This window comes from Oratosquilla oratoria, chromosome 21 (assembly GCF_046742065.1).
Source record: "Oratosquilla oratoria isolate Oo_2021 chromosome 21, ASM4674206v1, whole genome shotgun sequence".
Taxonomy (NCBI): Eukaryota; Metazoa; Arthropoda; class Malacostraca; order Stomatopoda; family Squillidae; genus Oratosquilla; species Oratosquilla oratoria.
In genome coordinates this window covers 27682448-27697447 of record NC_134797.1, presented here as the reverse complement: position 1 = coordinate 27697447, position 15000 = coordinate 27682448, and the positions used below count along the sequence as shown (strand labels likewise).

General features: G+C 43.4%; 1 protein-coding gene across 12 annotated transcripts in view; it reads right to left on the bottom strand.

Annotated features, from left to right (window-relative positions):
* The window catches only part of LOC143036811 (uncharacterized), a 139603-nt gene that overhangs the window by 99830 nt on the left and 24773 nt on the right, over nt 1–15000 (bottom strand). For 3 of the 12 annotated variants that reach the window (XM_076204585.1, XM_076204593.1, XM_076204595.1), the window contains exons 1-3: nt 14235–14531; nt 6708–6885; nt 5665–6601 (exon numbers count right to left, since the gene is read on the bottom strand). In XM_076204585.1, the coding sequence (XP_076060700.1) occupies nt 5665–6601; nt 6708–6885; nt 14235–14257 (1138 nt within the window). In that variant the 5' untranslated portion in view covers nt 14258–14531. Of the gene's footprint in view, nt 1–5664; nt 6602–6707; nt 6886–8318; nt 8772–14234; nt 14547–15000 lie in introns of those variants that run through there. The other 9 variants (XR_012967403.1, XM_076204594.1, XM_076204586.1 and 6 more) reach the window with 7 other exon arrangements.

Here is a 15000-nt window from a genome sequence, read left to right as displayed (position 1 = left end):
TCAAAGTCTCCATACAATGTCATTGGCACAATTACCTATTCATACAATCTCTTTATATCCATTCCCAGTTGCCTATTTCTTATAACACTTTTTAATCCCCCATGGCCATTTACTTGCTTCTTTCAATCTACAATTTACCTACACCTCCATTCCTCCCTTTACTACTACATGCAACCCCAAACATCTAAAGCTATCCACTTCCTCCATCCTCTCTTTCCTTTTAGACTTGCTTCCAACTCACTGCCATTCCCTACCCTTGTACTTCTCATCACCTTGCTTTTATCCACATTCACCTTCAACTTTCTACTGCATACCTCTACAAACTCAGTCACTAACTCCCTTAATCCTTTTTCTGACCCAGCCCCAAGTGTAATGTTGTCAGCAAACAATAACACAGCAACACTATTGACACCCAATACTAAAAAGAATATAAAGAAATTAGAAATAACACAAAGAGCAACGACAAAATTTGGAACTAACTCTCTCCAAATTAACATACAAAGATTGTCCAAATTGGAACTACCAAAGAAGAGAAAGAGATCTACTATTTATAGAATCATGAAAGGAATGGAAATCCTAGACAGAGACAATTTATTGAAATGTACTTTAGAGTCAAGTCCACTGACAAAAGCAAAAATCTCCAAAGGAGAAGTCTTAGGACCCTCTGTACCATGCTTTTGTCAGTGGACTTGACTCTAAAGTACAATCTATGCTGCTCAAAATCTTTGGAGAAGTCTTCTTAGAATATCTTATCCTAGGATTATGGGATATTATCTAGTCATCCTCCCCAAAATTGCACCATATATCTTGAATTTGGACTTGGACACCTTCAACATTCCGCTGATTTCCTTCATTCCAATGATTTGGGCAAATATATTTTTGGCTATGTTGTAAGGGGACACAGTAATAATAGACCCTAGGGAAATGAAGAAAACCAGTGTGAAAAAAGCCAAGGTCATTGATTTCAAAAGTCCATCACTCATTAACAAGCTATATAAATCGTTAGTTCGTCCACATTTGGAATATGCTGTTTCCGTATGGTCACCGAATCTCATTAAAGACATTGACAGACTGGAAAAAGTACAACGGCGAGCCACAAAACTGATTCCAAATATCAAAAATAAATCATACGAAAATCGACTTAAGCACATGAATCTGTTTTCCCTAAAAAAGCGTAGACTCAGAGGTGACTTGATACAGGTCTTTAAGATTTTAAAGGGAATTGACAACATCAAAAGTGACCAAATTTTCACATTGAATGAGAATCAGACAAGAAACAATGGTCTCAAACTGTCCGGAAATAGATTCAATTTGGAAGTAGGTAGAAATAACTTTGCCAACCGTGTAGTTAATGAATGGAATAAACTTCCTGCACAGGTAGTGCAATGTAGTTCAGTTCGAAGCTTTAAGAATCATTTAGATAAATACCTAAGTAAGATGCTGTAATTATTATAATTTATGTTATATTATTTATTTTTGTTTTGTTATAATTTGTGTCTGATTTTCATTTATTATTAGTTATATGTCAATTTATTATCATTTACTATTTACCTGTTTGTTTGTTATTCAACTATACCAATGCATTTATTTATGTATTTTAATTGTTATTTACATTGTTATAGTTTTAATTTATTATTAATATGATTTTTTTTTTTTTTTTGTGCATCTGACCTAGATATGGATCAAAAGGTCTCCTGTCGGCATGCTTTGCCTTTGTAATCCTTTGTAAATAGAGGAGTTACCTGTAAATGCTCTAACCATAGCAGTGTGGGAGTAACTGGCTGGGTTCTCCCTCACATTCCACTCTGTTGCCCCAGTGTGACACCAGGGGTTTGCCAGATACATTCTATCTACATGATTTCACCTCCAGTCATCCTCCCCAAAATCACACCATGTATCTTGAATTTGGACTTGAACACCTTCAACATCACTGATTTCTTTGATTCCAATGATTTGGGCAAATATATTTTTAGCTAATATCTTGTAGGGGGCACAGTAATAATACAGACCCTAGGGAAACTAAGAAAACCAGTATGAAAAAAGGCAACTGGCTGGGTTCTCCCTCACATTCCACTCTGTTGGCCCAGTGTGACACCAGGGGATTGCCAGATACATTTTATCTACATGATTTCACCTCAGAAAGTGCCTTCCTATTTGTCATAAATATGCAGCCACAAGGGATAAGCACAGCATACTTATGACAAGTACTGTGTGTGTATATACATGTATGTATGTATGTATATGTATATATATATATATATATATATATATATATATATATATAAAATGAAAAATGTGGCACATTTTTTAATCAAAAGAAAATTTTGGCAATGGGGAGTCCATATATTTTGACTGTAAGCTACACTTCTCTTCAGGAGTACCATACTGAAGAGGACTCTAGTGTACAGTCTAAATAAAGAGACTCGCTGTTTCCAGTTTTTTCTTCTGCTTTCATTTTAGTTTTAGCTTTGATGTGTGTGTATATTATATATATATATATATAATATATATATATATATATATTATATAAATGTGGGTAAAAGTAAGGTGATGAGATGTACAAGGGGTGAAAGTGGCAGCAGACTGGAAGTGGGCATTAAAGGAGAGAGACTGGAGGAAGTGGATAGCTTTAGGTACTTGGGTGTGAATGTGGCAGGTGCCTTGGTGGATTAAAAATTGTAATGAGAAATTGACATTAAGAGAGGAAGAGAGGAGTTTGAATGTGTGAGATGAGGTGTCTGAGAAGTATGATAGAGGTTACTAGGCTGGATAGAGTGAAAAATGAGGAGGTGAGGAGGAGAATGAGGGTGGTAAGGGAGTTGGGAGATAGGGTGGATGAGTGTGTTGGGATGGTTTGGACACATGGAAAAAATGAGTGAAGACAGACTAGTAAAAGAGGTGTGGAAGGCAGAAGTGGAAGGAGTGAACATGAGGAGGTGACTATGATGAGATGGATGGATGGGGTAAAAGGGGCTTTGGGGAAGAGGAGAATGTCTGTGGAGGAAGGATGGGAGAGGACAGAAGATAGGGGTGAATGGAGAATGGTTGTATATGGATGAGGTTGTGATGCATGAGGTGGAATGGGTGGGGGATGGGGGGTGAGGTATTATGTGCAAGAAATTTTCGACACAACCTGAAGGGAATTCTCCCCGTCTTCTTTTCTGCATGGGGGGACGGAGAGAGGAGGTTGCCGATTTTATGAAGCAGCCTTGCTGTGGATGTGCTGTGTCTTGTGACACTGCTTCTGACCCAAGGCAGTGGACAAGATGCAGGGATGACCCGTAATCTAGGTGCCAAGATAAGAAGTAGGGTAGAGGGTGGAGGGGAGTGGAGTGTATTAGGGATGGAATGGGTGGGAATGCTTTTATGCCTTTGTTTTTTGGCTACCTCCCTTGTGAGGGGGAAAAAGCCTTTGGTATATGTATGTATGCTCTATAATTTGCCTATCCTTACATCTCCATTTCCTGCAACAGGTGACCCCAAACATCTGAGGCTCTTTACTTCCTCCAGCATCTCTCCATTAAGACTTTCCTAACTTATTGCCACCCTCTAACCTTTTATCTCATCACCTTATTTTTTTTCACATTCACTTTCAGCTTACCGCTCTCCCATACTCTTCCTAACCATTGGGTCTTCCAACCCAGTCACAAGTGCAATGTCATCTACAAACATGTGACTTACCTCCCATTTCCATTTTTGTTATTTCCAAACTCCTGCCCATCACATCACCCTCATGTGCCTCCCATACCATCCCATCCATGTAATACTGATTTCACTTCAAATTCGGTTTCACCATTCCCAACCCAAACACAGGCTCTACTACTCATGTAAAAAACTTGCGACTGAACACTTCCGCCATCCCATACATCTCCAACATGCAACAATTCCAGTGCCTTCTTGCCAATCCCGTCATACATATTCTCCAAACCTTATATATAAAAGCCCAAAAATACATCTTCTCTCTCTCTCTTTTTGGGTGGAATGGGCAAGGCATGGCTGCATGCCTTGGCTGAACATCTCTCTTGCACCCATGCCTTGGCTGAACATCTCTCTTGCAAGGGGAAAGAAGCATATTGGTATATAGACTATGAAAATATGATCCATATTACCTGTCCCTTTCCTAAATCCACACTTACTCCAAAAAATCCCTCTGTTCCCTTCTTATTTTTCTCGTATATCCTTCTAAAGCTGCTGCATTAATACCTTGCCCAATTTCCTTTCTCTAGATCAAAGGGAAACGAGTGATGGGTGAATATATTTCCCTTCTTTGGAGACAACTTCACGAGCCAATCCACTCCAGATGTTTCTCCTTTCGTCAGATACTCCACATGATACCCATCTATCCCAAGGTGCCTTACTAGCTTTCATCACTTCCAGTGTACTTTTTATATAATCTTTTTCTATAAATCCTATCTTGATGTTACTGAATCAAAATATTGTGATTGAATATTTGCTAAATTCCACATGGAAATAGGAAATGCAAAACCGAGTCTGAAAAGGTTGAATGGTAAGAGCAAACCTTATAGCACTTAAGAATTTCTTTTAAGAAGTTCATACAAGTGAACCACAGAAATAGGATTTTCTTCAACTCTACAATTCACGGATGAAAATAATGGCCCAAAGTGAGCTACAACCCCAAAAAGACAGGTTAAACAGGTGTGAGGTAGCATGACAAAGTATGAAACAGCTGGAGAAAGAAATGGGCCCATTGGAACAAAAGAGTATAAAGGAACATAAACAAACATGGAGATTAGTCTCCAATCATAGAGGAAGGCTGCGACTTTGGTCACTGAAGTCTCTAAATTAGCGACTGCCCAAAACTTGTCAATACCCAATGACTGGATTTGCAGTACAAGGAACACTTCATTCAGTGAATAATTAGCAAGGTGGAGGAATATAAGGTATAAATGTTAAGTGAACAAATTGGATATTTAAAAAAGTTTACAAACAAGGTTGTGGGCAAATGGAACAGTACACTGGCAGAAGCGATATGCATTTAATGTTCACAAGTTCAAGGTGAACAATGAAACTTTGACACTGAGGAGAAAACTGAAATATGTTGAGAGAGGAGATATACTAAAATACACTGTCCTGTAATGTACAATTATGCTCGCACACATGCACAGTAACACACAAGACAACCTTCATTCCTCTATGGGTGTGAGGGTGTAAACCCATTTGCTTAAAATTGAAGTGAAACCAATGTTGAATTATAGTACAGTCTTTATAATAATTTTCCAGTGCATTCCATTGCGATTGTCCCTAGTATCTACAAAATGAGCCTCACCCCAGTAAATTTAGAGCTCAAAACAAATTAGTTTTAACTGATGAAAGGAAAATGGGTCAATATAAATATCTCTAATATTTCAGCAATGAAGTGTGTGGATACATGAATATGCATCACTTTTAAATAAACCCATCTCTAACATAATAATACTTAACCCCAATTTGTATTGGTAGCATCCAGTGCTCCCAATTTCAAACATCAGGATCAAACAACATACTGGCTCGATCCGGTTAACTATTTTTGTATTATAGTATATATAAAAATATATTTACCAGTCTTGTCTAAATTCCTTGATTTAATATAGGTACTGGCTTCCACTCCCCACACCCATGCAATGCATGTATACACACCAATACAAATATGTACAATCTACTCACCAGAAGAATGTTGATTAGACTCATCTAGTGGTCGCGATGTGGAGGGTTGAGCGAAGTTGTCCGTGGAATGGTCATCATTGCCACCATGCGAGCTGCTCTTTTCATCATGTTCATCATCCGAGAGATGATTTGTATCTCTGCTATTCTCTGAGCCTTCTAATTTGACAATTTTACTTGGACTACTTGATTCCTTGTCTGAGGAAGAACTACCACAGACTGAGGTACGTAAGGCCAAAGGTGATTCCTTGTCTGCAGGGTGGGATTCTTCTCCCGATAAGGGACGCAAATCTGGGGCTGGCCCAACTGAGGGCAGGGGTTGTTGCCCTGGTATTGGTGTGATTGTGGCTGGGATCTTGGGCAGGTGCATACTTGTACCTCCACTGCTCTCATTGGGAGAACTGGCTGGTCCATCGCTGTCACCACTGTCAGGTTCTCCAGATCTGCGACGCATTTTCTTCAATCTTTTAGGATGAGGTGGACCTGTGCTTTCGTGTTCAGATACTGAACCCATTGGTGGTAAGCTGAGAGGTGATTGCAAACTTAAAGGTGAAGGCATTGTGAGAGCATTTGATAGCACAGACGATGGCATAGTGAGTGCTGAAGACAGAACTGAAGACACTGATGATGCCACAGAAGGAAAAGAGTCAGGAGGAGGTGGTCTGGGCTTCACATCACTAACATTGTCATTTGGTAGGCTTCTTGGCACAGATTGACTAGGCTTCGGAATAGGTCCCTTGTCACTTTCTTGTCTATTTGTACCATCAGCCAAACCCTTGATTTTCAAAGACTCAGCAGTCTTAATAAGAGGCCCAAGTTGGTCTTGTGAAACATTGACCTCACCACGATACATGTAATCCAACAGTGCTTTCATGTCAGCATATTTCACATCTTTAAGTATCACTATTGGGTGCTTATCCATATGTTGAGCAAATAAAGTCTGGAAAGAAACAATTACTCTTTAGAAGCAATACTTGTATCACCCTATTCAAAGTATTCCAGGATAATATAGTACTATGTAAGAGGGAATGTGCAATTAATCTTACCTGGAAGTACGGAGAACAGGCTGACAAGACGACCTTATGTGCCTTGAGGAGATGTCCTTCGGCTGCTAATGTAACATCAACCAGGGACTCACTGGTGAGCAAGCTGTCAAATACTGCCACCAGGGTGGACCCATGGTTATTCCACCGTAGGCAAAACTGTTGTTCCCCCATCATGCCACTGTGAATAAACAACATTATCACTGCATATAGGTCCTTGCTTACACTCCAGCTTGTAATTAATTCAAGGAACAAAATACTATTGTCTTCATTTAAAATTACATTAAACTATACACTAAAAGTAAACTAAACGACACAAAGCAGAATGCGTAAGATTACATGACGGCGGACTATTTCCTACCGACAGCAAAATCAATTATGAAAACCATGACTATATGTAGGCCCGGAACACGAAAAAATACACACGAAACCCGTAGATTTTTCCACAACGACTGTCCCCACCCCCGAACACGATTACCGACGGCGTAAAGTACTGAACATCTCGACGTAAAGGAGATAATGCACAAACGTGTTTACGAGAATGATATGCGGAAAATATGCACGTGTTATATTAAGGTGGACTTGGGAAACTGTGAGACAAGTGGGTTAAACAAAATATAGATGGGGGATCAAGGGGTAAAAGTGAGAAAATAGATAACAGTGAGTACTTCGGTCCTATGCGAAAGGAAATTAGAAGAGAGGGAGTGTACACGAATGGGGAATAAGGAATGAGTTGGAAAAGACAAAAGGGAAAAGTGAACATGGATAAAAAGTAGCATTAAAAACACATACTAGGAACTGAAGGATGAGGGAAGTGAACATAGATAAAAAAAAAAGTAGCCAACACATACGAAGAATAGAAGGACGAGGGAAACATGTGGAAAGGTGGAGGATTGGTGGCGGAAGAGGGAGAGGAGGTAAAAGATGTGTGGATTGTGTGAAGCTGTACCTCCGAGGGAAAAGGGAGGCCCGAAGATGATACTAAAGCAAATTGATTATCGTTGACAGTTCACCAGCGTTTCCAACCGTGAACGTAAACTAAAACAAACGCGAGGCCTTCGGGATCGATCAAGGGAAGCAGATTGGTCTGGAGAGGATAGGGTACGATGTGGCAGGCGCGAGATCAAGACTAAGTTTTTATGTTTTTATTTGTGTGTGTGTGTGTGTGTGTGTGTGTGTGTGTGTGTGTGTGTGTGTGTGTGTGTGTGTGTGTGTGTGTGTGTGTGTGTGTGTGTTCGTGTGAGAGATGGAAAGAGGGGAAGGGAGGGGAAGAGAGGGGAAGAGAGGGAGAAGGGGGAAGAGGGAAAGGTTGGGAGGGGTGCAGGGGAGGAGAAAGAGGGAGCGGGAGTAAGATAGAGATGATGAGAACGAAAATGCATATGCAGGAGAAGCGAGGAAGGTGAACGGGAAGGGGGAGCAACTGAAGGGGGGTGGAGGGGGGGAAACCAGAGATGCGGCGGGGCCGAGACGACCCGAAGAGCCGGCGAAGGAATGAAAACGAAATGAAGATTAAATAATTGCGACGAAAGGTGGGTGGTAATAGGAGAGAAATTAAAGTTGTCAACAGAGTGCGTTGGGGGGAGTACGACACCGAGAAAAGGGTCTTTCTTGTACCGGTAGGGCGTGCCCGCAGGCTCCCGCGACAGGGGCTGCAAGAACTGCGGCGGAGATGCAGGCTGGCGACCTCACCGGACTGATGCTGTGCGAGGAAAACTGGCTTGCAACGGTACGTAACCCCCACAGGACAATTTCCAGCCACGCCATAGAGGGTCCAGGCACGGCCAAATAGGCGAAAGCTGCTGCTACCGATGGCGGCGGCGGCGGCAGCAGCAGCAGCAAGGGCGGCCTGTCCGGCTACACTGTGATGGAGAAGGACTGAGAGGCGGGAGATTCGGTGGGGGTAGGGGCCGGGGGCGACTAAGGAAGAGAAAGATGGTGGCGGGGCATCGCCGGCTGCCATTGATCAATACGTGCTGCGACACACCTTCAGTGCAGAGTAGCAGCAGCAGCAGCAACAGCAGCAGCAGCAGTGACCCGATCCACCTATGGACACCTCCTGCAGCCACCTGCATCACCCCCGCAACCCTCCCTCCCCAATTTCACGTGCATCCCCTCGTCACACCTTGTTTCACCTGTCAATAATGACGTGCGGTTCATCTATAACAAGTTTCGCCCTCACTTTCGTCCCTATGATGATCATGAAGATGATGATGATGATGATGATGATGATGATGATGATAACAACATGGGTCTTCTTGAGGACAAAGTTCTTTGCCTTGCAAGTCCTTATTGTGGTTCTCCACCCGCCCATGCCGTTCTTCCATATGTCCAACGACAATGGCGTATGGCAAGCAAAAGGAAAACTGAACAAGCATCCTTCCCCCAGACGCCCACCACTGTTCGAGTAACACAGGTGGAGACCAACCTGGGTGGCATGACTATGGAGATAACTGCACTCGTGTGAAGATATCCTGAACGACCCAAGCAGTGCGGCGCCGGACATGGCACTGCAAGAAGGGTCCCCGGCATTGCATGTGACTTACGGCTGCTGCACCAAGACAAGCCATCGTCTTTAATACAACGCCCGCGAGCTCGACCCGCCCCGGCTCACCTTCCACCTACAACACTGAACTTCGCCACTAGCACCCCTGCTCATGCCAACACCCCCACCCCCTTCATTTCCACAATAATTACACATTTCCCCACGTTAGCAATATCACCTTGTCGATACAACTCGACAGCAACAGAGCAAGCACCTCCAAGTGCTGCAGTGCAGGACCATTCGCCCCCCAGAGTCGTAACCGAGCTGCACTGCTACACTACCAGATCCAGAAAACGCTCCCAGTCACCCGTGCAAATACGAAGTTGGGTTCACGCGTCCTCTCGCGACTCTTTGGGTAACACGTTGAATGTCACTAATTACGAAAACTGCCTTACGACAACTACGTGACACACATGAAATTCTGCCAGTTCATTATACACATGGGCCGAGATATGTGTCCAAACCCGGGGGGGGGGGGGTGCTGACAACCACCATCTCTGCAATAGCAGGAACGAAGGTGAAACTACCGATATGTAACTGCTCAATAAGACACAGTAGGCTTGTGTTAGCAGCGTCCATCAACCAGATGAAATAAGTCTCCACCGTCCCCATGATTACTCGCCTATACCACATATCACAAAGTCCATAACACAAGATAGTGCAAACGAAGTCCATAACGAAGCTTGAAGTAATTCTCTGAAGGACAAACTACGTTTTCCAAATTAATGTTCCCGGCACGTAAACCAATACAGATCCAATAGATGTCTCAATATGCTCCCGTGTTACAAGTCAGACATTGCAAGGAAAACTACCTGCATGTCTACACTCAAGAAAAAAACAACTATCGACCGTAGTAAAGACTATCCGAAAAATAAACGTTGGTCTGTGCTGGAAGCCCAATCACCAAGTAAAGAGTGACACAAAAGTGGACGCCCACTTCGGCGTGGTTCAGTTCACAGAGTACGCAGTATCTTCCTTCCCTTCTTTCCCTGCCTGACACAAATGGGAAAAATAGCATTTCGCCCCACCTGTAGAGCGTAAAGGTGGCATCAAACCGTCCAACGGACATAATATAACCAATATTCCGTAACCTTCAAGTTGAGCTACACCGTATGACACTGCGTAGGTATGAAGAAAGTATGAGAAGTGAGCAAGCTTGCGTGCGCACGTGCGTGATGCTTGTTCGCTTTTGGTTTCACTTTGCCGGGTCCGGACGAGAGGGGAGGGGGTGGGGGAGAGGGAAGGGAAAGGGGAAGGGGAAGGGGATGGGGGGGTAAGGGGTGAACCCGGGCCTGAGAGCACCAGCACGGAGCTGCCCACTACTTGGAGGCTGGGCTGACGTCCCGCGCCCCCCCCCCAACCCCAGCCTATTTTTTTCATGCAGGAGGGCGGAGCAGGTCGAGGAAGGGGAGGTGGTTTGGTACCTCTGCTAATGCGGTTACCAATTGGTGTGGAAGCTCCGCCCCCCGGTGGAGGCTTCCCAATCCAAATTCGTTCATTCCAGCAACACCCACCAAGATCACATCTGATGTCACCCAACTAAATGAAATGTAACGTACATACAATATAGGTGTACATCGAAATACTACCACTCCCCTGTGTAGTCTTGCTTTTTTAACTAATTACACAAAGTAGCATACTTTGGAAAAAATATCCTTCACAAATGAAGAAAATCGAAGACCCCCTACTACCCCTTTTAGCCTTGTACAGTAAAAATTTGGTCCGCTACACGCCCAAGAACTGTATTAATAAATTTATTAGGAACGACCTGGCTACATTAGGACCCACAAAATTCGCCTAAGACAACTTACGTTCAGCAAAACTAATTTTGGAGAAATATGACAACATGAACGCATTATCTGTATGATTGCGCGCACACAATTAACACACATACACATCCTTGAATACACCAATTTTCCTCTCTCACTAAGCGTGTAGTTTTCTAGTCCTCCATGAAAAGGGAAAATATTCCAAGTCCCTTATTAACAACGACACCGTCTTTAGTTTTAGTGTTTACACTCTTGATGAACATTTGTTAATTGTGCTGACACGAGTAAAACAGTTTGTTGACGTGCGTGAAACAAATGTGAATAGCATACGGTTCGTTTAGACGTCTGAAAATTGGGAGTGGCTACTAGGTGTTCCGGCACGTACACACACGCTCATCATAATTATATGTTCATTTATATCCATGTACACATATAATGGGCGAGACAATATGAACTACCTGGTGAGCAAAAGAAACTAAAGAAGTCTCCCAGTATGAATCACCCACATATTCATGCGAACATTATTTGGTGTTACCACATAAGTACACACACACACACAATATATACACACACACACACACACAATATACACACACACACATCACATTAAAATCTCCCAATGCAAAATAATATCCCGTAGTTTCCTAACCTGGGATAACCTAGGGACGATGAAGTTTTTGGGAGTGTTCGAAAAGCTAGCTATTATAGTAACTGAGCTGTCTCTGGATATAGAGGTTATGGGGTGCTGGACTGGACCTGACTACAGGGAATGCTGAGGTCAGAAAGAGGTCCTGATCTGTTTCATCCACACGTCTTCAAATGCACGGATGTATCCCCCACATTTCGTCAACACGATGTACACACATCCACGTACATGTGTGTTCTGTTATATCGTATTCAGCAGATATGTATATTAAACTAATTTCAACACAACATTATAAATTTACTATTCCTAAAATCACACGTTGTGATATATACGCGATTCTTCAAAAATGTCCCCATAAATTACACAAGATAAAATTTACACACGACCCACTGCAATAGTACTAGAGTACTGATCCACAAATATCCGTATTGCATTCAACATATATTCCGAAACCCTTCGCTGTTGTTGGTATACTTGCGTGAACTGGATTACACCCTCTTAAATACAAGACAACGCAACCTCAAAACTGTTAAAGCATAATGCATGAAGACTAGTAACATCCGAAAATAGCACGTGCTCGTGTCCAACTTGACCCAAGACGACCTTAAATTCTCTGCAACATTCGACCTACCCTGCACTGGCTTGGTAGACAGTTTTTTTTTCAATTTGGCTCACATGATGCCCGTGGTGCTACGCACCTTACTCACGCTAACACTAAGGGAAGACAGCCCGAGCTACAATAAAGTACTGCAGGCCGCATGCTGCAACTCCCGGTGACCATCCTCTCAATTCTACAACAACCACACCCTCCACCTCTTCACCTTCCTTCCTCACTGCTGCATCGCCTCAACGCCTTTCCTCCCCCCCCCCCCAACTGCTACACCCCCCTCTCCAACGTCTTCATACGCCAGCATTTCTACATTTTCTACTGAAATCAAGCACTGCAATTATCACCATTTGCACGAACAAAATACATATTGGCATGACTCAGCAAGTACAAGTTGATTAATTTCCTTCTATAACGCACACACCAGCGTCACCATTCGATGGACCTTCTGCATCGAACAGCCGTGCTTAGCACGATCCGACCCTTCGACCTGACCTCAACCCCCCTACCGCGCCTTTTCGCACCACGTTGCCGTCTCAACTACCATCTATCTCCACGTTGACCTCATAAAAGGTCCTATGACCTGGACCTAACGCCACTAGACACATTATAAAAATTGCGCAGCTTGGCCCTCATGCTTACGGCTAGGTTTCGCTCTCCAAGCAAGTGACCTGTCCTAGTCCAACAAAGCGTTCAATTGGTCGTCTTCGATCCTAATTCAAGACGAAAAAAATTAATTTGTCGACCTACCCCCGAGTTTCGTACAGAACACCACTCCGTCTGACTAGGCTTGTCACACATTCAATACCCATGAATGTGGAGGTACTAAGTAATATACATAACATTCAAACCATCACGAAAACTCTTAACTTGAGCAAAATAGCACGTAACGCAGAAACTTGCGTGATAGGTATCAATATGCATTGTTATGAGGCCTTAGACATGCATGCACTGGTTTAGATGTATGGTGGAAAATGTCAACTCACACACAGACTTGTCACCAAACAGATGCAGAAAACAGAAATCCAGATACAACTGGAAATTACTGCACGCGAAATCGCGTCGCCTACAGAAACCACGTTTGCCTATCACCAGTGATGTACACTTAACCACACCCACTACATGTGCAGCCACGGAGATCTCACGTAATATTTGGTTGCTGTAACCATAGACTTGTAATAGTTTCCACCTTGCCGGGGTTGGATTTTCAATATTTTCGTTTGAAATCTCGAGGGGGAAACAGCTGAGTCGAGTGAAGATGCAAAATATCTCTACGTGGTGATTAATTAAAGATGAGCATACATCCAGCAGATACGTTTGTTTTAACTAACGTGTACTCTTGCAGCGCTGCAAGCTGTCTTTGGCCGTTCGATGTCAAAGACGCCCCTACGTCTGCACTGTCGAGGCCCGGCGCTAAGGCCTGCTTGCGTGATGCGCACTCCAGCCGCTAAGTCCATGACAAGTGCTCGATCCCACTGTCTGACGTGTAAGAGGCACTAAGTCGAAGATGACGAAGTACAAATCCAAACATTTGCTAGCAAAACATGCCAGTTTACCCTGTGACCTGCTCATCGACAACTTGATAGCTTGTCCTGGTTCTTTAGATATCGCTTCAAGGTGCGATTTGACGCTAGATTTATTTGAAGAACCTTCGCTGTATCCGACCATCACAATTATCACAAGTCCGTAAAAAGTAAATGCACTTTCCAAATAATTCACACACCAATGTGCACATCTGGTCATGTGCACCTTCATAAATCTTCCTTTCGCAAGCAAAACGTACAAATCAAATGGATCTGAGGCATGGCACACAGCTGGTGTACGCGACGCAAGCGTTCAATGCAGGTCCTTAGATCCGGGCCACAAAGCATTATTAAAGGAAATCACGATAACGTCAAGTTCGCTCCACTTCACACTCGGTTCGTCGCTAAGTTGAAAACGTGCGGTAATGAGACAAATTTCTCACCATTCGCCACTATTCAAACACATGTCCTCTTCACCGCATGCTTGATTTAAGGTATATGCACCTTTCCACTGCACACTAATCACATGGTCTTGCTCGGCACCAACGAAATGTCGACTCTACCGCGCATGACTTGGTCTGCTTCTGCGCCTTCTGAAGTACTACCGTGGACTTCTGGGATCGGACTATCGTATCTTCATGTACTCGCTGCTGCTGTTGTTGTCGTTGTTGTTGACGGTCAGCAGCACAGAACGAGTACGTGCTGCCCCATGGCCGAGCGCTGTGCAAATGAAGCTAAGTGAGGGTAGTGACTGCCAACTGTCTCGCTAGCAGCACTACCATTCGTCCCTTCTTCCCATGGGGGGGAGGGGGAGGGGGAAGGGGGAGTACACCTTTCCAATTCTCTTGGTAGACTTCTTCCCCTCTTTCACCTTTTTCTTTGATCTTTAATCTTCTTTTTGCACAAGCATGTTGTAGAATACGTACAAATGCAGTTCACATGCGTTACAAGGTTTGTTTAAGACATGATTTTTCCGAAACAAATCTTGTCCACCACATATGGCAAGAGTCAGGTCCAGGGGGTAAGTTTTTCACGCGAGGGGGGCCGTCACATCTGTACCCCATTTTTTTTTTTTTTCAATCGTTTGGAAGAAGTATATCACACGAACCCCTCCCACCGCACTTGGGCAGCGATGACAGAACAGCGTCACCATGCATATGCGTGACAACACTAACACTCACTTCCAATTACACTTATAATTATGGTCAC